The following is a 23,662-nucleotide window of genomic DNA, read 5'->3' on the forward strand; positions in this document are numbered from 1 at the left end:
CCAGTTCATTTGGGGGTTCCTCCTGTCTCCTTGGGTGTCAGGGTCCTCCACCAGTGACTGGCAGGTGCCCTAGTTGTGGGGAGATGCTAACTCGGCATCTTCCCACCTTATTTACTTTTCTAGGATGAGGGTTGGAGGCCAGAGTAACCAAGGGATGATTGCTTCCCTAAAAGATAGGGAATCAAAATGTATCTCCTCTCCCTCAAGGCACGTATTTTGTGACAGGAATTTTGGCCAGCTTACTACAGCGTTTGCTTGCTTGCTAATATTATATGAATATAAATCCTGAATACACTGGGGGCAGGTCTGAGACCTCCCTGAGATAATACCTCCTCTCCAACCAACAAACAACCTGGCTCTGTATCTTCAGGACAAATTTATTAAGGTCCGCTTCCAACTGAAATACATTCTTCTAGGGCTGGGAAGAAAGAGTCCATTCTGTTCATTTTCTCAGACCTCTTCTTTATGGTGGGTCGTGGATATCTATAGAACTCTTAAAGAGTCTTCAAGGACAAAAATATTCAGATTTGATCTTGCCCTGATCTGTGACCCATTCTTACCAGCAAGTGCCTTTTTATTTTAGCATTTTTGACGGAGCTCAGTATTTGAAAGGTGACCTGCTGGTTTACAACACCTCTCACATTCCAACAACCCATCTACCGAGATGTTGTTCCGAGCTAACTGTTCTTCTCCTTTTAAGATCAGATATGACAGTTCCTATAGTAATCTAGCGTGTTCATTGAAGATAACTTTGCGGGATGGCTTCACATGATATTTGTCATTTGGTGTAGCCTAAAAGAAAATTCTCAGGAATAAATAAATGCAGTGAGGGTCTTCCCATCTGAAGTGGGATTGGAAGGCCTATTAGGAGGGCCATGGTAGAGATCCTGAAGACTTACTAATAGGTCTCTGGACTATGTAGGAGGGATTGCTATCCCACTGTCTTTGTTCTGAACATACAAATGAGAAATACCAGAGAACTTTCAGAGGAAGAAGTACTAAGAACTAAATAAAGTTCACTCTTTAATGCTTGAAATAGATGGTTTCAAAGGTAAAATCACTTCACAGTAAATTTTGGAATTTCAACTCATTTTCATTTTCTATCTTGAATTGACAAGATTATTCAGGGAAAATGGCTCCACTGCACAGATAGCCAACTATGCCTGGGACATTGTCCTAATTTTATGCAGTTATTCTTGTAGAAACCCAAATGCCTCCCTGAAAACAGAGGTGCAGAATCTCTATCAGAGATAGAATCTAGACAATGGATGTGGACCAAGATGCAGGATTATATTTCTTATGCTGTAAGCTTGTTAGAGCTGCCTGATTCTATTGTAATTCTTGAGGTTATCGGTAAGGCTCTGCCCATCCACTGGAGGGGAGGCCTCTGTAGAGGCAACTTTCTTTTCCTCCAGTAAACGAGGCAAGAGGGGGTGACTGTAGCTCTGAGAATTCAAGACAAGTTTATTAAGATGCCTCTGAGCTTGAGGCTCTCATCTAAGGAGTGTGGCAGTTGGGAGGTGAAGGTAGGGGTAGGGGAGAGCATCATTGGACAGTGAGTGCAAATACAGTTGTCAAGGCAAGGAGAGAGGGTGTTGTTTAGCATTGAAATCATGTATTCCAGATGTGGGCATTTGGTAGTCAGTCTGCTCTGAAGTGACATGCTGCTGAATCTTTAAAGGGCTTCAGCCAGGGAGAGCAAAATCCGATTGGGCAAATTGCTAAAATATTTAAAGTGCAGCCTGTTAAAGCTTTTAGTGCGAAGAGCATCACGTCAGAAGTTGTAGTCAGAAGGAGCGAGTAATTGGCTTTCCGTCCTCGTGCCAGTCAGTCAGTCAGCATGAGGCTCTATTCCTATTCCTTCCTCTTCATTGCCAATGCTAATAACAACACTTGAGGGTATGTGCATGTGTGTGTGTGTGTCTCATGGAGAGATTGGATAGCTGGTAAAAGGAGAATAGAAGGAGTGAGACATCCATAAGAAGGGAGACTAAATCCACAAAATGATGTGAAGTCCATTTTAGAAAAAGGAGAACAGGAGAGAAAGGCAGAATTACTACCCGACGAAGGTCACCTGCGTGTCCAGGAGGTGGTGGTGGTGGTGGTTTGAGGTAGTTATCTTTCAAAGGATGGGTTCTGCAAGCAAGAGAGTGGCCTTCAGTGACAACCACTTCCTCTGCATGTTTCATCTCCTCCGAGGTGTAACGCACGGGGCACTTTCCATTTATAATTTATCACATTTTCCACTTCGGTTTTCCTGTCCTCTTCTCCCCAGGCATGACCCCTTGTTAATTCCCGGCAATGATCAGATTGACAACATGGACTCCAACGTGAAGAAGTACGACTCTACTGGGATGTTTCACTGGTGTGCACCCAAGGAGATAGAGAAAGTCATCCTGGTGAGTGACAGATTACAGAATTGATGCCATCCTCTTCTGTCCCAAATTATGTCTACTAGGAATGAGATTTTCCTAACTGGATGGTGGGGTGATAGTCCCTGCACCTGATTATTTTTATACTTAATATTCAGGACATGTCTTGAAACAGCTAGAACTCTGATCAGAACATGACCTGCGAGTGGAATGTTCAATCACTGAATATGTATTGGCTCATTACCATAGGGTGTGAAATGCATCATGGGAGACAGTATGTACCATAACTCCTGTGGACGTGGCTCTGGGGCCAGAGCCTGCCTGTGCCATTAGCTGTGTGGCCTTGGACGAGTCACTGGAGCTCTTTACACTCTATCTCTTATGTGTAAGAAGATGGAACGAGAATGACCTTAACTCATAGGATGGTAGTGAAGATTAAAACCCATACGTTTTAATAAGTTTATAGGACTCCATAAACTTACGTGTTATTATTATTATTATATATTAAATGCCATGAAGAAATCTGAATGCTACCTGTATTGTCGTTTGTTTGTAACAGTGTCTTGTATCCTTCTAGATAATTGATTTGCGTATTTGTGATCCTTCTTAGCACACGATGTAGGCAGGCAGATCACATTTGCTGATGATGACAAGGGTGACCATGGTCCACCTCGGGAAGGCTGGAGCTCAGAGCGCCGTTTCCTGGTTGACTCCTCTCAGTAGCAGTAGTGGGCTTCTTCTGGTGTGTCCCAAGAATGTCAGCATAGATAACAATCCGTTCTACTCTTTAGACTTGTCCGATTAAGAGCTTTAAGCTTTAATGCCTTCATCTCCTACCGTTTATTGTCTTGCTAATCCATGAAAAATGGATTAATAATCAGGAAGTTCAGATGGAAAGGTTCTTTCTCCCTTGTGCTTTCTAATCCCCGGATTGCTGTGGCCTGCTCCTTTATGTCCACCAGGAAAATCCTATCATTTCTGATGTCATGGCCACCCTTCCTAAGAAAGGACTGTTCCAGTTCCTCAGAATGGCTTTGTGCTCTAATCCATTAGCTTTTTCCCTGTGTTTTATCTGAATGTGTGTGTGATTTCTCAATTTAATTATAATCGAGCATTAAGAACCAATACAGCTTTGTGCTGGAGGCTGTCTGGGAGGTGTGAAAGTTACAGACAAAAGCACAGAAAGTCAGAATTCTTAGGAAACAGCCCCCGTCCAAGGAGTGCAAATGGTTTTCATCACCAAGCTGCTGCACGTGTCTACATCCTGATGTTGTATCTGCCCCACTTTTGCTCTAGGGATATAGACTCATCCTGGTGTTACCCACCTGGGGACAGGTCAAAGGCTTGGTTGGCATTGCGGGATCCAAGGTTTTAATGGCTTGCCTAGATAATCCTGAGGAGTGCATGGCTGACTGACGTTCAGAGCCCCCTGCCAGCACCAAAGGGTTGAGTGAGGCCAGTTACTACTCCCCTCACCTGAAACATAACATCATTTAACAAAACATTTATGACAAACCTATTACATGTTGGGCACTGTTCTTGTTGCTGGGGGTACAACAACTCCTGACTGGTCTCATAGAGCTTCTGTTCCAGTGGGGGCAAAGACCAGATCTCCAGGTAGGCAATGAATATGTAATAACATTTGAGATATTGATAACGTGCTATGAAGAAAATAAAGTGAGGTGATAGGCGAGAAAGGGACTGGGAGGTGCTGTTTAGACAGTGTGACCCCAAAAGCCCTCTCTAAAGTAACCCTGCACAGAGATGAGAATGCTTGGAAGAGCCAGCAACATGAGGATGCTTTCTGGGTACAGGATACTATCTGCTTTGGGGGTTAGAAAACATGAGACGGCCGTAATTTTGAGGAAATGACCATCTAATTAAAAGATATAAACGTACCATGAAACAATATATTCAAAGCTTAGCGTTACAAGGCACAAAGTGCTGTTTGAATCTAGTATGTGTTTAAGTGGCTGGGGAAGTCTTATTGGATACAAACAGTTGATCTTGGAAGGGGTTTATGGCTCTTAAGGCCCCATTTGGACTAGGCCTTGAAGAATGTGTAGGAAACTCAAGATACACACATAAGTAGTTTCTCTATTGCGTCTTAAACCTGGCAGAATCAGTCTCCCCAAGGCTGAGTCCCAGGAATTGGGATCTTTACCAGGTTCTCCAGGTGATATTGCTGTGGCCGGTCTAAGGATTGGTGTTTTGGTCCCCAGATCTAATTTCCTGTGGTCAGCACCTGTGCCTTGGCCACTCTGCTAATTGATGCCTTCCCTACCTTCCTATTCTAGATTTCGGGACCCGCTTGGTATTCCTCAGGCTTGCTGAAGGGAGCTAGCCTCCCAGATGACAGGTCAATTAAAATTAATCAGGGGTCCCATCACAGCACATTACAAAACTGGTTGACCCTCTACTGGTGGTACCTAGGCACACACACTTCCATGCGGCCAAGATAACTAACTCCAGGCATCATCCATGAAGCGGTGATGTGGGGTGTGACTCCCTAGTGGGTCCTCCTTGGTCACTATTTATAAGACATTTTTTATGGCCTCCGTCTGAGATGTCCCTGTACTGTTGCGGAGAGAAACCAATAATGGTGACAGCCCCTGCTTTAGTCTAACGATCAGGGAGTGAACGCTTGCTTCTTCCTCTCCTTGGGGGTTACTGTAATAACCCTGACATTATCGTGAATTGCAATATTGGCATTTAAACAATCAATACACTGGTCAATTCTAGGGATTAAATCGAGCAGAGTTTGATATGTGCAGGGGACATTAATATGCCTCCCCAAAAGCATCGTAAGCCACACGGGGCCATCCAGACATGCAGTGGGTGGAACGGGAGGAAGAAAGCCAAGATGGGAGGCACCAGACCAGAAAGAGGCAGAGAAAGGCCCAGCACTGGCCTCCTGTGTTACTTTCTGCATGAACACAGTGAGCAGTGGGGCCAGCAGTAGCTAATCATGTGCATTTCCTGGGAAGCTCTAACTGGGCTGATTTATTCCTTCATTTGTCTCCTTTGTAAATACAGGCCTAAAGTTGGGGGAAGACATGGGCTTGTTGCCCTTGCTGTTCTGATCCTTTTAGTGGCTGTTTGGGAATCTTCCTCTGATGACTTAACACAGGTGGCCACTCCAGTCATGTTCCTGGAAACCCCAAGGCAGCGGTAGACATTGGTCGGCAAACTCTCTCTGGAAAGGGTCATATAATAAATAATTTAGGCTTTGCTGGCCATACGGTCTCTGTCACAGCTAATCACCTCTGCTTTTGTAATGTAAAAGCAGCCACAGACAATACCTACGTAAGATTAGCCGTGTTGCAATAAAATTTGGTGGAATTTGAACTTAATATAAGTTTCACATATTATGAAATATGCTTCTTTTGATTTTTTTTCAACCCATTTTCAAACATAAAAACCAATCTAAGCTCACTGGCCATAAAAAAGCAGGCGGTGGACCAGATTTGGCCCATGGGCCAGAGTTTGCCAGCCCCTGGCTCAGGATATTGTGTTCTACCTACTGATGCAGTGACGTCCTACGAGATCCCATCGATGAGTCTAGAATTTGGAACTCATTTCTCAAGCCGAGGCCAGCAGGGGTCTGACTGTTTTATCATCATCTCAGCAACAGAAGCGCACAAGACAGCTCATTTTATCAGCAATTTCCTGGAAACTAAGACTTCCTTTTCCGAATGACATAAATATTACTATTCCCTCTTATTTTACCCCTGAAAGTTCTGCTGTTATGTGTGGATGGCATATCTTCCTCAAATCTTTTCTCAGAGAAGGTAGTGATACGTGTGAATATGTTTGCACGTATTTATTCCACCAATGTAATTTATACACACCTACTCTAATTATAAATATATATGGCATGTAACATGAAGAAATTAAAAACATAATAGCACATGGTAAGCACTCAGCAATTGTTTACTTGGCATTTTACACAAGTGATGTTTTCAGTCCTTTTCACAACCCCATCTCTCCAATGCCTGTGCCCTTCTCCCTCCGGCAGACTCGAAGTGAAGCCGCCATGACCGTCCTGAGTGGCCACGTGGTGGTCTGCATCTTTGGCGATGTCACTTCAGCCCTGATTGGCCTCCGGAACCTGGTGATGCCACTCCGTGCCAGCAACTTTCACTACCACGAGCTCAAGCACATTGTGTTTGTGGGTTCCATCGAGTACCTCAAGCGGGAATGGGAGACTCTTCATAACTTCCCCAAAGTGTCCATATTGCCTGTAAGTCCAAGGTCACATTAGCAATGCTTTTCTCTTCTTTTCATTCACAAAAGAAAAATCCCAGATGGATAGAGTGGTTGTAGCTTTGATCATGCCTCTGCTTCTTCATCTGGTTATGGACCTGAGGACTCAGCCCTTCCCCTATGCTCTGTCTAGGAATATCCAAACCCTGGGAGACCTTATTAAAAGGGATTTGCAGCCAAGTTTAGTCGCTCACCAGTCATGGAGTTTAGCTGGTATCAAACGTATTAACCATATCAGTGTCTATACAGTCTCTCTCTTGCCTACCCAAACCCAGCGCTTCACAATATTATAGCCCTTATAGCAGAATTTACATAAGGAACTATTTATATCACTTTATTTATGACATTATGAATGCTTGGAGAAATCTTATTTTACCATGTTCTGTTTTTAACGAAATGCATTTAACAGAGTTCTTTATTTCTGTTGTACAAAAGGCCAGCCCCTTCTGCTGGCCAACCCCTCCCTCCCTCCCAGTCATTTAGAAGCCCAGTAATGTTTTCATGAGATTGTGTGTGTGTGTACATGTTTGCACGTGTGTGCATGTGATGTTCTTGATTACAAAACACTAGGACCCAAATCTAAAAGGAACAATTTGGGACTCCACAATTTAATGAGAGGGCATGGGATACGTGATCTGGGAGTCACATAACTAACTACTTCCCAATCGTTAATCAATATATTTTCCATAAACTTTCAAATAATTGTAAAGCACTGTACATTTCAACCTTTGGTATAGTTCTCCAGGTCACAAATCTATGCAAGTATCACTTATACTCCAAACATCTTTCTTGGAAGTTCACATCCCTAAAACTGAGGAACACAGATTTTATTCTATATTTTAAGAAGTCTGGATTTTTTCCCACTTACAGAGCTGAAATTTGTTATTTCTATTATCAGCTTCTAGAACCTCGGAAATGGAAAAAGAAGAGTCAAGTAATATAATTCAATAAGGAAGACATAAGAATCGATCCACAAGTAATGCCCATTCGTAGCTATCAATACCATGTGTCCTAATGTATCCCTGGTGCAGTGGACACTCAATAAATATATAAAGAATTGAGAAAAATATAGACAGATATCTTTTGGCTGCTGGGCCCCAAATTCACTGACTTAGTGAACACACGTGGTTAAACATAGTCACCTGCAGAAAAATAGTCATATACATAAAAGACCATAAACAGATATATACCTAATTTCAGAAACATGATAGTTGTGATTACATATTTCCATGATTATTTTCCTACATGTGCTCTTCCACATGGTCCTTGGGAACAATGAACTAGGGTCTAAAAGTATTTTGTAAAGAGCTTATTAGTTTTCTGGGATACAGGAGTCTATGTATGTGTGTATGTGTATAGTGTTGGGGGTGTGGGTGTGATGTTTTCTGTGTGTACTTGTTGTGTGTGTTTCCTTCTGTACGCTCTTGTACACATCCACTCATCTGCCTGCATCTATATGAATGAGTTCTCCTACCTGCAGGGCCTTTTCAAACCCTCCAAAATTTATCACACTTGAACACAACATATTGGTACGGAATGGGCCTTCACCTATGTCTCCACATATTTCATTGTTTAAACAGGGCCCCAGATATAGGACCAGCCCAGAGAAACACAAGGTGTTTCTGTGTATGTCATTTGTATTTCTTGAGTTTTGAAATCATGCGTGTACAGCTGTGCAGGGATTTTCTTATATCACAATTACTGGTGGATTCCCTACAAGGTGAGAATTAAAGGAATATGGATGTAGGCAACTGAGGCTTATACACTGGTGAAATGATTCAGGAAGTTGGTCAGACTTATTTTGTACCAAAAGACCCCAGTAAAAAGGGGGAGACTTCTCCTTCTCTTGAAAGGTCCTGCTCCGGAGCTTGGAATTAGTAGCTTCCCAGCCCCGTAGCACTAGATGCCTCTCCCTCCATAATTCCACTTTGCAGTTACGTTTTGGAGGCTGGGAATAGTATCATGACCGCCACCAAGTCATAAAAGAGGGCTGAGGGGCTTGATCTCTGCAGCCAAGTCCAATCTTCTCAAAGCCCCCTTTCCAGGAAGGAGAACGAGAGGAAGGCATCCAGAGACATAGGCAGTTGACAGACCCTCTCCCTACACGGCCAGTGAGCTGAAGACAGCTCAGGTCTCCATGAAGGCAAGTCGGAAGCTGGATTCAGGTTGGAGGATCAAGGAGGCTGGTGGCTGGCGGTGAACCCCAGAATGATGCCCTTGGGGCCCTATTGCATGGGATGGCCTGATTAGTTCTTCTCTGGTCCCCACGCCCAGGACACAGAGCAGGTGGGGGTCATGCCCCTCTCCTCCAATCCTAACCCTTCTGTTTTACCAGTGGCTGCATTCCTGGCCTCTGTCATTACCTCTTTGATCTGAGGATTTTTTTTCCACCGTTTTTTGTTTGTTATGGGATTTTTTAAAAAATCTGTTTACTGGCTTATTTATGTTTAATTACTCCAGTAATATACAAGTATGTTCTTGTTATAGTCAAACAAAGCAGATGTATATCAAGTCAAAAGCAAACCTTTCCTTCACCCGCAATCTTATTTCCCTCCCCAGGGGGAATTACAGTTATTAGTTTAGTGTGTACTTTTCCTGAGCTTTCTCTCTGAGTGTACATACATTTATAAACACATTCATACGTATGTAGTTCTGTTCTGTGGGTTTCTTTTTACATAAATGAAATCATACTTTTTGAATTGTCTAGAACTTGTTTTTTTTGTTTATTTGTTTCACTTGCTCCTCTGTCTTGAGATGCGTCCAAGGCAATACCTACACGGAGAGGTCTTTCAATCCCTTTACCTGCCACATAGACTTCCATTGTATATATATCTGATAGTGTATTTAACCATGCTTCTGTTCTTGGACAGTTAGGTGATTTCCTTGTTTTTCTCTTGCTGAAAATATGCATTCAAATCATATACCTGAAGCGTCACCCCTTTCCATATCCCCTTTGCAAGAAGCACATTAATTCCACTCGCTCCCACATCCTCCAGATTCAGCCCCACCTCATCACACCGTGCTCGCTGGCTATCTCCTCTTGGCTGCCTTGGGAATTCTAGTTGGAGCTGCTGTCTTTTTGCCTGAGACAGAAGTGACCTGCTATTAAATAAACAGGCATTTGAAAGCCACCCCCTCGTTACATTCTGAAAGCCAGAGGTTGCCACAGGACAGTTACTTAAATCAAGACAATTTCCAGGCAGGAAGAAGATATAGAACCATGGCATAATTCCTCTCCCTCGTTAGTTAGTAATAGCTTGATTGAGTATCGAGAGCAACCCTAAAATGCTGCCATCAGCACCGACTACCCTTTAGATTAACACACAGCTCCTATTCCCTTGAATGTAGTTAGGCCAGCTTAATGTCAAGGCATAAAAAAGATGCTTGTTAAATAATTTCCCAAAGCTCCAGCTCAATCTTTAATTTGTTTTTATTCTTTTCCCCCCTCTTTCCCTCTTGTCCCTCAGTCTCACTTTTGCTTCTCCTTTTTTTTTTCTCTCTTTCCTCTATGCCAAAGGGTACGCCGTTAAGTCGGGCTGATTTAAGGGCCGTCAACATCAACCTCTGTGACATGTGCGTTATCCTGTCAGCCAATCAGAATAATATTGATGATACTTCGCTGCAGGACAAGGAATGCATCTTGGCGTCACTCAACATCAAATCTATGCAGTTTGATGACAGCATCGGGGTCTTGCAGGCTAATTCCCAAGGTAAGGACAGCCTCTCTGCCGTGCCTACGGGGGACAGGGGCTGGCAAGAGGGATATCCTTCACTCCGTAATCCATAGAGGCACGCATCAGCCTGCCTGGTAGAGAAACACACCGTGGCTGCCATGGCTTTCCAAGGGGCATCTGCTGCCTCTTCTTGCCAGCCTGGGCAGTGGGCTTGAGACCCTAACGCCCACACTCTCAGTAGGCTGTCTTCCCCAAAACTAATCCAGCCTTTAAGTGCCACCCGCTCAGCCTTCGCAAACGGTGGCTTTAGGCCCAGGGTCGCCAGCTAAATGCCAGAGCACTGAGGTGATGCTGGCTGAACAATTCTCAGCGTTTCTCCCCAGCATCAGTTTTTGCCATTGACCTGTGTTAAGCTTTGCCGTTGTTACAGCTGCGTGGGGGTGTTAAGCTTTGCGTTGTTATCGGCTGACCAAGGGACGGTGGTCTCTGGAGGGCGGGGAGTATATGGACGCTGAAAGTCATTTAGCAGAAGGTGACACGTGTCAGCCCATGCGTTCTCTGTAGGAGGCATGACAGTGTTAAATGCCACCCATCGGCCACCTCTGTTCTGCCCTGGTCTTCCCTGTCATTTGCTCTGGGACCCTGGGCAGCGGGTTCCAAGTAAAGATGTTGTCTAGGAGTCTCAGAGAGGCGGCACTGCAAAAACCCTGCAACACACACATCACTCATCAGGGTGGGATGTGAAGCACTTTCCGCCGAGTGACACCTCTGTGTGGGCTTGCCATGAGCTGCAGGATCATTGTCATATGCGGTCTCCTGGATAGGTGGCATCGGGTGCCTGCTAGGGACCTGAATGCCGTCATTCCAGGAGTAAAGACAGAGGGCGTACAGCCCACAAAGACTACAGCCTCTGGGCTGTGAGGCACCATCTTACGGATACGATGAAGCTCGGCTCGATCCTGCCGCCTAGACCTACGTGCTACGTTATCTTTCGCCAACTCAGCGTGACCACCACCTCCTTCTAAGGTCCCCCCGACGTTGCAGCGAAGCCTGAAACAGTAGTTTCCAGAAGCCTCTTGTCTGCCTGGTTCTGGGCTGGAGTCTGCCAGTGAGAGAGGGGCAGGAGGGCGAGGTCTGGAAAGTGGAAGAGAAAAGCAGGTCTTGATCTTTGGAGGCAGCTGCAGGGTTCAAAGCAGCTCTCGGAAAGTTTTGAGAACCACTGGCTTTGCTGCTAGAGATGGAGACTGGTGTGTGGGCTTCCCCGAGGGTCCTGAGGTTCACAGCACCTTCTGGTGAAGTTCTCTTGAAAGAGAACCTTCCCCTTGGTGCTGCAAGTGAAATGGCTAATGGTGGCCTCTTGGACGTTTGCTCCTCCAGCCCTGCCCGTGGCTGTGTCAACCTCTAATTTTCTCCGTACCTGGAATAGGGTGGTTTCTATTCTTGACGTAACCCTGGCTGATACAGCCTGAAGCTTGGTTTTGACATCTCCACTCCAGCCTCCTCTGCCTCTCCGCCAAATCTAAATCTTGGTCTCCGTTTGCTCAGCGGTGCCCGCAGGACACAGCAATGCGCCGAGGCCCTGAGAAAGGAGCCTTAACTCTTTCCTGCCTCCTGCACGACCTGCTCAGGCAGCAGAGGTGACAAAGGATGGGAGGAGACAGTTAGCTGGCCTTCTTGGAGGGGGAAGAGGCAAGCCAGCTTTTGGTTTCTGCCCCTAAGTAGTTGATCTTCGCTGTGTGTCTTCCCACCCACACCCCAGCGTGGGCATCACCCAGGGACTGTTAGAAATGCAGACGCTCATGCCGCTCAGACCTGCCGGGTCAGAATCTGCATCCTAACAGCGTCCCCAGGTGACTCGTGTGCACTGCTTTAAGCCACAATAAATCTTTACGCTAACAGCACTGGGTCCAGTGAACACACTGACCAACCCCATTAGATGCTCCTCGTCTCTTGGCAGGAGGTAGCAGAGGGAATGGAAAGAAGCAGAAGCAGGGGAGGTGCTCCCTCCAGGTGGAGATGGAAGCAAATGGGGGCGGGGGCAGGAAAAGACTCCCTTCCCCCGGCATGCCTGTTTCCTCGCAATTCAATAATCGTGATTTTCAAGGTCCTAGATTAGAATCTCAACATATAATATAGTCACATATGCATCTGACATAGGTGTTTCTTCCAGCTCTCTTAAACCTTATCCCCGCCTGTCAGATCCTTTTGATGGCCAAACTGGTAAAAAATGCTTCCCCTCCCCTCTTCAAACACTTACTCGATTCTCAAAAGCCTTCTTTACTGTTTTTATCACAGGAATAAGCAAGAATAGTAGGTCTTGGAGGGAGAGAAGGAAGAAAGGAAAAGAGAACTCATTTTTTCCTGCAAAAAAAAAAAAGCAAAAAAGGGCTCTTATTTTGTACACACACACATGCGCGCGCACACACGCACACCAGAAGGGGCAGAGGATGTGCCCAAGGCCGGTGGTGGTTTTCAGAGACTCCTGGTTGGCACTGGAGCGGAGTGGAGTGTGCATCCCCCAGTAGCCAGCAAGCGTTCTGTTTGGCTCTCAGTGACAGCCTGTCAAAGCTGTAGCCCCACTGAGTCCATACTTCCCACCGTTTTCTTACTCTGTCTGCTCCTCTCTTGTCCTTGGCTTCTAATAGTCCCCTCTGGTGACGCTCTGACCTTCCAAAAAGCAGTGGTCCAGTGGTGGCCATCAACACAGGAGGTTGCTTCCTCCCTGATGGGTGAGCGTTGGAAGTTCACGTCCGGCTGCTCACTGTACAGCCCACACCTCAGGTTCATCCCAGTCCATGGGGTCAGATGGACGAGCCGAGATTCCCGGCTGCTTCCCCTCCTTGAGACCCTTGTGACCCACCGGAACGCCCACTGTCCTCAAATGCTTCTGTTACCCTTCATCTGGGCATTTGGCATGACCAAACTCCAAGTGGATTGGAATTACAGAATACAAAAATGGATTTCGTCTTACTATTTTCATTTCGGGGAGCAAATCTAACTTCCCCATGAGAGGGAACTACAGAGATTTCTGGCCACTGACACCCCACCTTTCATCACTCTTTATTCTGTAGTCCTTATGAAACCCATTCCTTTGTTTTGTCTCGAGAGCTATGTTACCACCTCTCCAGAACACAGCAGGACAGAACTGTGGACCCAGGACAGACGTGTGTACTCTTGGGCCAGAGTATTCACGCAACCTTATGGCGAGTTGTTCTAACATGAAATGAAACAAGAAGATGTGTCTTCACATTGAGGAGGTAGAGCCTCCACTGGGATTTGTGTTCAGACACTTGCCACTGCGTGTTATTTGCTCTCCTAGACTCACAAAACCTCTTTTCCCTCTTCTCTTTTCACATTCCCTTTTAGTGTCACTGTTCTAGCCCACATGGTGTCAGGACTGGCCCAGCCTAGGGATTCTGGACCAGATACTTTCTGAAAAGATCTGAAATGTGATGGCTGACTGTCAGAAACAATTACAGAGAAAGGCGGCCTACCCCATGCTGGACGGTATATCCGATGTGACAGTTGGGTCTATGAGATGCAGTTTTAGTATACAGCAGGCAAGCCTGCAGTGACAATTACATAAAGCAGGTGACGCCACTTCTTGCTGGTCAGCATACATCAGCTCAGAACCACTTTACAGCTCTTTACCAGCAACTAAGTGCCTTTATTTACAGAGCGCCTGTCACTTCCCTTTGGCTGGAGAGCTGGTGTATTATTTAGCACGCATTTATCTGGGGAAAACATTTCAATTTAAATCAGCTGGTACAACGGTGGCTCTTGCCAGACTCCCTCCCTGTGGTTCTAAAAGACAAGAACCGAGTCTGATCTTGGAAAGGAGGGTGAACAGAGGGAGGAAGGGCCTATTCTCAAGAGAGCCACTTGAATCAGAACCTGAAAGGAAGGATCATGCGACTGAATTTCCCATTGTGCTTTGTTTGTTGTTGAAGTATGATGGTGGATTTACAACGTTCTATTAGTTTCGGGTGGATAACGTAGTGAGTGATTCAATATTTTTATAGATTATGCACCATTTAAAGTTATTATAAAATATTGGCTATATTCCCTGTGCTGTACAATGTATCCCTTGTAGCTTATTTATTTTATACATAGTATCAAAAGTCCGTATCTCTTAATCCCCTACCCCTATCTTGTCCTTTTCCCTTCCCTCTCCTGACCGGTAACCACTGGTTTGTTCTCTATATCTGTGAGTCCGTTTCTGTCTCGTTACATACATTCACTTGTTTTATTTTTTACATTCCACATATAAGTGATAACATACAGTATTTGCCTTTGTCTGACTTATTTCACTAAGCATAATACCTTCTAGGTCCAACCATGTCGTTGCAAATAGCAGAATTTCATTCTTTTTTATGGCTAATATTTGTGTGTGTGTGTGTGTGTGTGTGTGTGTGTGTGCGTATGTGTATATATGCCACATCTTCTCTACCTACTCATCTGTTGATGAACATTTAGGTTGGTTTCATATCTTGACTATTGTAAATAATGCTGCTATGAACATTGGGGTGCATGTATCTTTTTGAATTAGTGTTTTCGATTTCTTCAGATATATAACCAGGAGCGGAATTACTGGATCATGTGGTAGTTCTATTTTTAGTTTTTTGCCATTATGCTTTTATATTGAGTTATGAAATGAGCATTTATAGTTTCTTCCTGCTTAACCTTCCAGTAAGGGTAAGTCTTAAGGGAAAGAAAGAGGAATAAGTGAGTGACCACTATGTGTCAGGCACTATAGCACGCAGGACACAAATGGCTACCATATTGGACAGTGCAGGTGTAGAGTATAGGCTTACTGCCTCGCTAAGGGTTTGGATTTATAGGAAGATGATGATTAAATCCATCTTTTGGAAAGATAGCAGACAAAAATATGAGCATGGTTTAGAGGTGGAAAGAGATGGTGGCATGAGCTATATGAGAGGACTACTGCAATGGACTAGAAGGGATGAGATCAGGGCTGACAGGACAACTTAGTGACGTTAGTTGCGAGGACAAGACAGAAATTGAGATAGATTTGAAATAGAGAGAACAGCTGTCGAAGACTAGTTGGTGGGAAGGAGGTATGGATGACCAAGGATGAGGAATTGGGAATGCGTTTCGAGGTTGGCCTCAGGGTGGATGTAAAAATGATTAAGTTCGCAAAGGACCCAGGAGGAGAAACAAGCTTGGGGCAGAAGGTAAAACAATTAAGTCCTGGTTCATTTGAATTGAAATTTTCTGGAGAATATCCAGTGAGAAATAAGAACATATGGTTACAGGGATAAAGTTAGGTTTGAAGCTATAGACTTGGAGGTCGTTGGTGATGGACAGTGTATGGGCCTTGAGAGTGGATATTTCCCAGGGAGACAAGGCAGGGCAACTAAGAGAAAAGGGGCCATTGTGGAACCTTGGGAAACATCAACCTTGAAGGGACAAACAGAGGAAGAGAATCCAGTGAGAGGGGCCGAGGACACAGATTTTGGGGGGTAGGAGCGGGTGGTATGAAGGTAAAGGAGAAGAGCGTTGAATAAATTCCAGAGTCGCAATCTGGAATGTATCCTAATTATTTCTCGCTGTGTGTGTTTTCTTGAGCAGACTCTGAGCTCTTTGAGAGGCAGAGACTCTTCCTCACCTTGCTAATCTTCGTGTCCCCAGTCCCTCTAGAACAGGACCTGACACAGAGTTGGCATGCCAGAAGAATTTGCTGGGCTGAACTGATTTGAAAGGAAACAGTGATTAGCACTGTCGGATACTGCAGAAAAGTCAAGTAGATGAGGGCCTAAAAATGGCAACAGTGCATTGGATCCTCAGGAAGTTCCCAGTGATCTTAGCAAGAGCAGCTGAGTAGCTTGTTGCCAGTAGAAGCGACCATTCAGGGGACTCAAACCTTAATGGGAGATGAGAGTTGGAGACCCTCTATTACTCTTTCAAGTGCAGACAGGGAGAGAAATAGGATATTTCAGAGGAGCTCATCAAAGAAAGGATTTCCTTTTTGTGTTTGGAAGAGGGAGAAATACACCATATTTGTTGGCTATGGTAGGCTAGGGTGAAGCCCCATAGAGGGGAAAAGTTTGAAGCTACAGGAGAGAGTTGTTAAACGATAAAGAAGGAACCAGAGAGACGCAGGAGAGATGATGTGTCCTTTAAAAAAGAAGGAATGATCCTTGTTCCTCTGAGTCAGAGGGCTGGATGGGGAAGATGAAGCTGGAGGAAACTTCAGTCTGATGGCCCCTCCTTTCTTCATGAAGCAACCAACTTGGCTTTACTTGAGGAGTTAATTGGGCCAGTTGGGACAGGGAACCAATGTGGTAAAAGTTCAGAGCGGACACCATGGGAACCACGTAAGGAAAGGAGTGGATCTAGGTGAAAGCACCATGAGCATTGGTGAGAACCAGCTGGGGTTGGAACCATGATAAAACCAGTCAGCACTGCCCTGCAGTTTTCTCTGCAGTGCTTTGCAAAAAAAGCACAGAAACTAGAAATTGGCTTTAGTTTGGGATGGAGATTTGGAGGCGGCAAAGGATTCCGTGGTGCTGTTGAGAGAATATTAAAATGAGTGTCCCAGGTTCTAAGACGGTAGGTGGAGAAGTTAAACCAGAGTTGGGGCTTCTAGGCAGAGAGGCCAAAAACGAAGCAAGCAATAAATCTCTGCGAGGTCAAAGAACGGGCTCGTGGAGTAGAAGAGTGCCAAAGGGTGGGAGGTTTGATTAGAGAAAGGATGTGATGACCTCAGAGAATGAAATATTCCTTGCAGAGCCAGAACAGACCTTGGTCATGTTCATGCTAAAACAGTTCTTCTCCACAAGGACTCTGAGCCCAAAGCAGAGCCCATCTGTTCACCAGCATCACCCTCACCACCACCACTACCATGACCAGCACGACCACCAGCACCACCACCATCAGCCATAATAATAATGCTTATGCTTCATGAATGTTTCCCGCTGTTATGTGGTAGGTATTTTGTCAACCAAGACAACGGGCATTTCTTACATCACCAGTTTTCACCCTTGGCTGCACGTTGTAAGCAGTTGAGAAATGTTAAAAAAATATCAACACCTGGGTTGCCCCTTAGCAGTTGTGACTTAGCTGGTGGGGGGGCGGGTACGACCCGGGCATCAGGAGTTTTCGAAGTTCCCTGATGATTCCCAGGTGCAGCCAGGCTTGAGAACCGCTGCCCAAGGTGGTCCCCAGAGGAAGTGTATGAAGCAAGAGGGTTACTATTTTGATTGTAAAGAGGAAGAAACTGAGGCTTTGAGAAGCTAAGTAATCATTTTAACCTGAGTCTCCTGGCTTCCTGGGCATCCTAACCTTTAAATCATTTGCTTCTGTAGAACTATTCTGTCATTTAAACCTGCTGGTCTACCTTCTTCCTTTCATACTTTTGTGGATTTTCATTAGCTTTCCCAATACTGAAAATCCGTAAGTGGAGAAGAGGGGCAGGGGAGGGCAGTGGGAAACCAGGCTCTGGCTTTTGCCCAACTGGCTACATTTGTCATCTTGTTTCTGTCACATGTCTCCAGACGATAAGTAAAGGATATTAGTTGCCCTGTGGATAGGCCTTCTTCTTGACCACAGCCTTTGAAAGGTGGCAGGGCTGGGATCCAGCACCACACAGCTATTAAACAGCAGCGTTGCCCACCTTCAAAGCCAGCAGGCTGCCCCTCCCAGTGCCTGGGTCTCTTCAAGAAGATGGAGCTGGTGTATATCCATGCCTGGGCTAAATGTGGATGCTGGTGTTAGGCTTCCTCTCTTGTTCTTTTTCCTGTTATATCTACATTCATCTGATTCATGCTACCTGTCCTGAAGGTGTCAGTCCAATTCCAGGAACATTTACTAAGCACCTGTCATGTGCCCAGACTCTGCACGGCAGACGCTGCTGTGGAGTCAGGGGTCATAAAGCACATTCGCGGTCTTTGCAACCTCCTAGGGAAATAAATAACTCTGCTTTAGAATGCTGGTTGATTCCCATGGGAGAATTACCATCTGTGGAGGCTAACGCTAGGGACAGGAAGAGAAGGAGAGTGGGTTTGAGAGACACTCTGGGAAAAAAGCAGAGGATTTCAGCAGTTGGAAACATAGATCCGGCTGCAGTCGGAGAGCAGAACAGAGGAAAAGGGGCAGAGGTACATGGGGACATGTTTGAGGGACAGCAGTGGGTACAGTTGGGCAGGAACACAGTGTGTATATTGGGCAGCAGGGGGACAGGAGGCTGAAGTGTGGGTTGGGCATTGAGAAGCTTTTTTTTTAGTTAGGAAGCTGTAAATAATTTTTTATGAGTCTGTGAGTTAGGAAGCTGTACGTAATTCAGTAGACACCGGGGGGCTACGGAAGGTTTCAACGCAAGAGAGTGATGGGATTGGACCTGAACTTTAGGAAGATTGACCTGGCAGCCCAGTGAAGCATTGTTCAGAGTGGGAAAGAAGAGGATGCAGGGAAACTGGGTAGGAACAGTGGTTACCCAGGAGGAGACCAGGAACCTGGAACTGGAAAAAGAAGGGGAGGCCCTAGTGTAAGATGAGTAGGTATAAAACAGACTGTGTGAATGTGAGCTTTCTTCCTGGTAATGGAGGACAGTGGCTGCTCACGGGAAGAAGCCTGCAGAGAGGAGGGACTGGCTGCAGAACGAAGTAGTGTTGGTTGTGTTGGGTTTCAGTTGTGATTCATTTCCGCATGGACTTGGTGGAAAAATCCGGGTGAATCTGAAAAACAGATGGGTGGAAATGAAGTCCTGAATCCAGGAAAGGGTCACAGTTAGAGATCCGCCCCATGGCCCATGCTCTAGGGGCCGAGAAGAGCCGCAGGGGAGAGGATGAGGAAAGAGAGTTGAACGGCAGAAGTCTGAGGACCATCTTAGAAAGGACAGAGGGAACCATTGGTACAAGCCACGGAGCCACAGCTGAGCTGAGTTCCCAATGCTCCTGGGGAGGGAGGAGCATGTGTCTCAAACTTTGGGACAAATGTCTGCTGCCTGCTTTCTCTTGCCTCCTCTAAATTAATTTGTCTATATGTTATGCCTCTTTACAACCACAAGTTTAAAGACGTTATAGTGGACTTACATGAACATGCCGACAGGCACACAAGCACGAGACACACGTACACACACACCTTAGTTCCTACAGCCCTCTCTGACCCTCAGGCACAGTTACCCTAAGTGATGTCCACATATAAGCGGACGCTCTCCTTTGTCTGAATTTCAACAAAGGTTAAGAGCCTCAAGTAGGGAATGACATTTTTCTTTGGAAGTATGGCTGTAGTCCTTGGAGAGACAGCATTAATTGGGGGCATAGGGTACATCCTGAAGTCTGAGATAGCTCTTACTGTTTCAGGGAAGAAAATGTGACTTCTGTTTTATATATGGGGGAGATCATGTGAATTAAGATCCCTAAATTATGTTGGATCACAGGAGTCAGGATTCAAAAGGACCTTTCCTAAACTGGAACTTTGGGACAAAATCCATGGGATGGAATGGAATGAAGTCTGCTGAACATTAAGTTTCAAATAATTACTCAAGACAAGCTGGATAAACCTTGCTGATACAGGTGTAATTTGTTTGGAGCAGTGATTGTTTCATCCTGGCGAGTCCGAGAGGAGGCGCGTCAAGAGCTATGAAGATTTGAAGGAAGACATTGACAAACAGGCAGGGCTGCCAAGGGGGCGACCAGAATGGGGAAATGCTTGGACTACGTGTCACTTGCCCAGCGGTTAAGAGCACGGGGCTGGGGGACCAAAAGGGCCGTCTTCTGCTCCATTGAACAAAACCAGGATCGATGGCTAATGATTAAGGAGAACCAGATTTTAATCCCACATAAGAAAGGCTGCCTAAACATGTAGTGAGCGTCCGATCACCGCATGACTGTCTGCCAAATGGAAGTTCCTGGCGTGATCCTTGTGATGGTGGGGAAGGTAGATGAGAGGAGTTCTGTGGTCCTTTATAACTGAGGGTCTCTGGTATTTTCTTGATTCTGATGACATAGAGCTCTGTGTTTTAGAAGATCTACATTCTTACTCCAGAGGGAGACCTATGCTGTTGGACGAAATTGGGGTCATAATGGGTCTTTTAGTGGAAACTTTCCAGAATGGCACTGTCTTTGTCTAAGATGGGGAGTGGCCTGCATTGGGGTGAGCAGCTGCACATCTGGCTTTTCCATTAATTTGACAGACCACCCCCATCTTCAACTCCCATGTCACCCCTCAACACCTGCCCATCCCAGTTTTCTCCCTGCCTCCCCTCCCCCAAGCCTCACCCCCTGCACACCCGGGCTGCTCTCACTTGCAAACATACCTATACACATATCCTACACACATTGTCCCTCCCTGAAATCAGAGAAGCCTTTTTTCAGCTGTTCCCATATAACATTTCATTACCACAATATTCTCTCTCAATTCTGAGCTGGTGCGGGGGGAGAAGCCATTCCTCTTTATACCCACCCAACGAACAAAGCTCAGCGCTAAAATATTTTTCTTCAGTTGTAACTGAAAGGGCTGTTGGCTTCCATCCCAAAAGCCAGAAAGACAATTATACTTAACTGTTTAGAGCTTTATAAATCCCACACTGGAGTAGCCTCTAGGTAGTAACTTTAGATACCCAGCCCAATAACTTTCTTTGATTGGTTTGTGATTTAGATCTTATTTTCAGTCCTCTATAATAAGAGGAGTACATTTCATTAGAAGAGCTTACTAAACAATAAAGAAAATCTGGCTTAGGGCTCCGAGCGGGTCTCAGGTACAGAAAGGGGTCTGCCCTGTTCCATTTCTTCTGCAGACATCATGAGATGGATCTGAGCACAGTGGGGTAGCTGTATTTCAGCAAAGCAGCCATTGCAGCCGTTTTCTAAATGACTTCAACTTGGGAGATTTTTTCCTACACAGCGTATTTCACCACATGGGAGATGCTCTGAAGACTGCCATCTACTAGTCTGGCAATAGATTCCCAGTGAAGGAAACAAGGAAAAGCAACCACCGTCACGACAATAGCTGTAACAAGGGAGTGAGGGCTACTTTCTGAACCCATGGAGGTTTTTAGGCCCTCCGTAAATGGAGGTCTAACCAGGGGAGTGGATTGGGGAAGAGAAAGTAAAAACGGACAGTATCGCCTATTCCCTCCAATGGCCTGCTTAGCAGAATTCACTTCTGCTGTGCCCGGTTGGGACAACTGCAGTGAGAGGAAATCTGAGCTTCAGAGACAGAAAACAGATGTGGGGTGGAGTTGGGGTGGGACGGAGCTCGTTGTCCCAGCATCAGGCTTTCGTGAGCTGCTCTGCTACTCGAAGCTCGTATGCCTAGTTAAGGCTCCTTCTAAAAGATTATAATTCCCCCTTTTTCTTCAGGTGAGTCATGCACCAGGCACATTCATAGACAATATTTCATTTAATCTCCCCGATAAGCTACTCAGGCAGAGGTGATTTATCTCCATTCTACAGATGAGAAAACTGAGGCTCAGAAAAATTCAGCAACTTGTCCAAAGTCTCTTAGCTCAGATCCCCAAACTATCTGATTCCAAAGCCTTGTGCTTTTCTCACTACATCAGTCTGTCACATAAAAGAAAACAAGTGTTATTCTGATGAAAACGGGCCTGAATCTATACATCTGCTTTTCAGGGTCTTGGAAGCATCCCTGGGGACAAACGTTCAGTGAAAGGAAAGCTCTCAAGGCATGCCAGACTCCCAAACTGCTTCTTGCAGTCAAGGGCTGACTTTGTTTTGAATATTCTTGTCTCTGGGCATCCCTGTTTTGTGGGTCCCTTACCCTCCCCACCCCAGCAGTCAGAGGCACTAGGATCCTCTTGGTCCCTGATTTCATTGCTACGACAACCATACAAACAACAGCAGAGCTGGGAGAAGAGTTTTGCTTAGCTGCCTCTGTGAACAGTATAATTGCTTGAGCTTTTTCCCCCCCCTGTTAATATAGACTTGATTTTGGAGCTGCCAAAAACAGGGTGGAAAGTTTGAGACCCAGATATTGCTTTCTTTTGTTCAGAAACTTATAAAATATTTCCAGGTTTTATCTCCTCATCCCACATTCCAGGTGGAAGTTTCCGTGGAAGACAGAGAATGAACAGGCCACTCTAGCCCTCAAGGCCTAGGAGTTCAGGCTGTATGTTACGCTCAGAAAAATGGTCCAGATAAATTGTCCTGTGGGAGGAAAGTGCGGTTGTATAATCAGAGGAAGGTGAAAGAAATCTTGTCATCCCACAGACTGTCTGAGGCCCCTGATGAGATTCCAGATAAGGATCCAACAGTTCTTTTCCTGAGCGTCAGTTTAGGAAAGTTGCCTGAGGTTAGTCCCTGCTCTTTCCACGGTCCATGCCATCCTGACACTAAGGACATCTGTAGGCAGAAGTGACACAGATGTGTAAAATAAGTTGTATGGCACAAGTTGAATGCACATATTTAACGATATGGGATCTGGAACATTCCAGAGTACCTTGCAAAATGCATGGTGTGAGTCACTTGTAATTTGCTGAGGCATGAATGTGATCCAGATGCTATGAAGAGAGCACGCATGCCTCAAGCCAGCAAATGAGCCTACAAACCATCCGGTGTAGTTTTGTCTTTACCCTTCCTTTTATAAGTGAAAACTCATGTGAAGTCCTAAAACCTTTATTTCCCTTTCTAAAAAAATGGCCCTGCAAAGAAGCCAACTGATTTATAAATGACTGTAGTTCTGGATTGATAGAATATTCAAGGGTATGAGTGGTTATACTTCATGGAATTCTGGAGGAAATTATTCCCCCAGTTCTGGAAAAGCAGTATAGTAGTCCTGGAGTGTCTTATCACATATCTCCTGTAAAGAATTTCTACTGGATATTCTAAGTGCCCCATGGATGTCACCACACAGTGTGTTATAAGAAGGCAGGATTTGCTTTGAGCTGCAGTGGTCCAGAGGTCGGGGTAGCTCCAGAGTAAGTGGAGTTGAATTTGAAAATAGGTATGATTATTGTAAGTAAAGGGGCTACAGGCAGATGGAAAGGGCTGGGGCAGAGTGAGGAAGGCCACACAAGCAGGAAAGGCCAGGTTTATTCATGACAGGCACTTGGCTATATGTCTACTAATGACATTGCTGGGGGACTTAAGGATCTCAGGGTGTCAAAGGAAATGATTGTAGGTGAGGTCACTGTTAACTTGGATAGACCCTCAAAGAATGGCCTTTTCTGTCATCTTACTGACCTTCCCGCTCCCACCAACTGTCAGAAATATACTTAAATGCTTAGCATAGCACCTCACGCCTAGTAGATGCTTTATTTGCTTAGTGAGTGGAGTGAGCAAATAAATGATTTAATCCCCATATCTCTTGTTTGCAGTCTGCTCTGTCTTAGTTTGCCCTCAAATGAGAGAAAGCAGTTCGATTCCTTTA

The 23,662-nt window shown here is 45.3% G+C and overlaps 1 protein-coding gene across 11 annotated transcripts in view; it reads left to right on the forward strand.

The window, feature by feature from the left end:
• The window catches only part of KCNMA1 (potassium calcium-activated channel subfamily M alpha 1), a gene marked incomplete at both ends in the record, with an annotated part of 740,839 nt that overhangs the window by 663,824 nt on the left and 53,353 nt on the right, over positions 1 to 23,662 (forward strand). For 10 of the 11 annotated variants that reach the window (XM_079900389.1, XM_079900388.1, XM_079900387.1 and 7 more), the window contains 3 exons: positions 2,276 to 2,399; positions 6,391 to 6,615; positions 10,156 to 10,348. In XM_079900389.1, the coding sequence (XP_079756515.1) occupies positions 2,276 to 2,399; positions 6,391 to 6,615; positions 10,156 to 10,348 (542 nt within the window). Of the gene's footprint in view, positions 1 to 2,275; positions 2,400 to 6,390; positions 6,616 to 10,105; positions 10,349 to 23,662 lie in introns of those variants that run through there. The other variant, XM_079900396.1, reaches the window with a different exon arrangement.

Source organism: Stenella coeruleoalba, assembly GCF_951394435.1.
Source record: "Stenella coeruleoalba genome assembly, chromosome: 16".
Lineage (NCBI taxonomy): Eukaryota > Metazoa > Chordata > Mammalia > Artiodactyla > Delphinidae > Stenella > Stenella coeruleoalba.